At 36.2% G+C, this 1,840-nt stretch overlaps 1 protein-coding gene across 1 annotated transcript; it reads right to left on the bottom strand.

Annotated features, from left to right (window-relative positions):
* Positions 1–501: 501 nt before the first annotated feature.
* On the bottom strand, positions 502–1,485 carry LOC149260014 (LEAF RUST 10 DISEASE-RESISTANCE LOCUS RECEPTOR-LIKE PROTEIN KINASE-like 2.8). The gene is made up of 2 exons (XM_089456153.1): positions 1,393–1,485; positions 502–1,308 (listed from the first exon to the last, which is right to left on the bottom strand). The coding sequence occupies exons 1-2, from the start codon at positions 1,483–1,485 to the stop codon at positions 502–504; spliced, it is 900 nt and encodes a 299-aa protein (XP_089312279.1).
* Between the last annotated feature and the right edge of the window lie 355 nt (positions 1,486–1,840).

Genomic DNA, 1,840 nt, shown 5'->3' with positions numbered 1-1,840 from the left:
ATTATTTTTAAATCTATAAATTTACTTCGTATATAAGTCAGGCTTTTATGGAATTAAAAATGGTACCTAAGAATTTATTTAGCATATTAAAATTTATCATAAATTTTATTAAAATATTTTTCGTTACAAATTATACAAAATGTTTTTCATTACAAAGTATAGAAAATTTAAGTTTCTAATATTAAAAATAAAATCATATATATATATATTAAATAAAATAAAAATATATATATTCTTTTGTAAATGTGTTTTACAAATTCAAGAGATCAAAGGGTTCTCATTTTGGAGTGGAGTCTAATCTTAAAAGTGTACAAGAGAATTAACCAGATACTCGATAATTGAACTAACCTTGTGAACTATATAATAAGATTATATAATACTATATATATATATATATAATTTATTTTAACTAAATAATTATTACCGAAGAAAATAAAATTAAAATCAAAATCAAAATAAATGTAGCCTAATTAATCTAATTGATATAATTAAATGAAAATACTAAACTTTGTGATAAGATTTGCAGAAGGCTATGAAAGACTCACCAGGGCATTTTTCATACTGCGATGTGCCATTGGGACAATAGCAAAGAAATTCTGTCGATTTGTTAAAACCGCAAATCCCGTTACTCATCAAACAAGCGCCACAGTTTTTATCTCTGTACGAGTCGACCTGCCATATTATCTCAAAACCCTGCCCTAGGAATGTCTCATTGATAATGGAATGATTGGACTGCAGAACCTCCTTCTTAATTGGTAGCTCCAGATGCGTTTTACAGAGAAGTGTCCCATTGAAGTCAATTTTTCCATTGGAACTGAAGTGCCAAACGATGTCACAAAACTCAACCATCTTTATTCTATGACTATTCTTAGACAGCTTACTTTTGTCGCAGTCCCTCCAAAATGTCAGATTGCGGTATCCACTGGCCACTTGAAAATTCTTGGAATCATCCAACCACGATTGAGTGTAATTGTCTAAAATTTTGCCTCTATTCCCGCAGAAATTGTTGATAGTGACTGTGATACTATGATTAACGCTATTATTGTTCAACATATAGGGATACAATATCTCATATTCATTTCCACTAATACTAAGCAGAGGGCGGTGAACATCTGGATCACAGTCAAGCTGAAAATCCTTGTCACCACACTCGCGGTCTCTATTCCCAAATGGATAGCTGTAATTGAAGTTGCCACATCTATGGACAGAACTGCAATTTTTGAAACATGATATTGAGGAGGAGCAGAAGAGGATAAGGAGAGCGCATGCATGAAGGCGCGAGAGAGGAGTTGGAGACATTGCATTGAACTGGAAGAGCAAAACGTAATCCGTTCTCCTAGATTTATTTTTGAAGAGATATCACTGACTCGATATTGGCGACCAAGTTGATACGACAGGAGGGGTTGTGCAAAGCAGACGGATTGAAATAGAGTGGGTGAGAGCATCGCCGTAGGAGAGGCGGCATTCATTTAGCTCGGCCGACATTTTTGGCTGCTTCCTACTATGGTTTTGGACGGAGTTTGAGAGGAATCCATCTTGGAAAATATGAGTGATTAGTCTAGAGAAGGGCATTGGTAACCAACTTGATACGACAGGAGGGGTCTTCCAAAACCACCGGGATTGGGAGAGGGAGGTTGTGGGCGTTGCCGTGGGATAGGCGGCGTTCATTTAGTTATGCCTATAATTTTGGCTGTTTTCGATGATAAGTTTGGCCAGAATTTGGGAAAATCTCTCACTAGACTAGAGGGGACATGGGTGACCTACTTGATACGACAGCAGAGGTTGTGCAAAAGCACTGGGATTGGGAAAAAATAGGTGTGGTTGTCATGTGGGGTGTAGC

Source organism: Pinus tabuliformis, chromosome 6 (genome assembly GCF_031772625.1).
Source record: "Pinus tabuliformis cultivar Carrire ecotype Pingquan chromosome 6, CPIR1, whole genome shotgun sequence".
NCBI classification, from domain to species: Eukaryota; Viridiplantae; Streptophyta; class Pinopsida; order Pinales; family Pinaceae; genus Pinus; species Pinus tabuliformis.
This window is presented reverse-complemented; position numbering and strand designations above follow the sequence as displayed.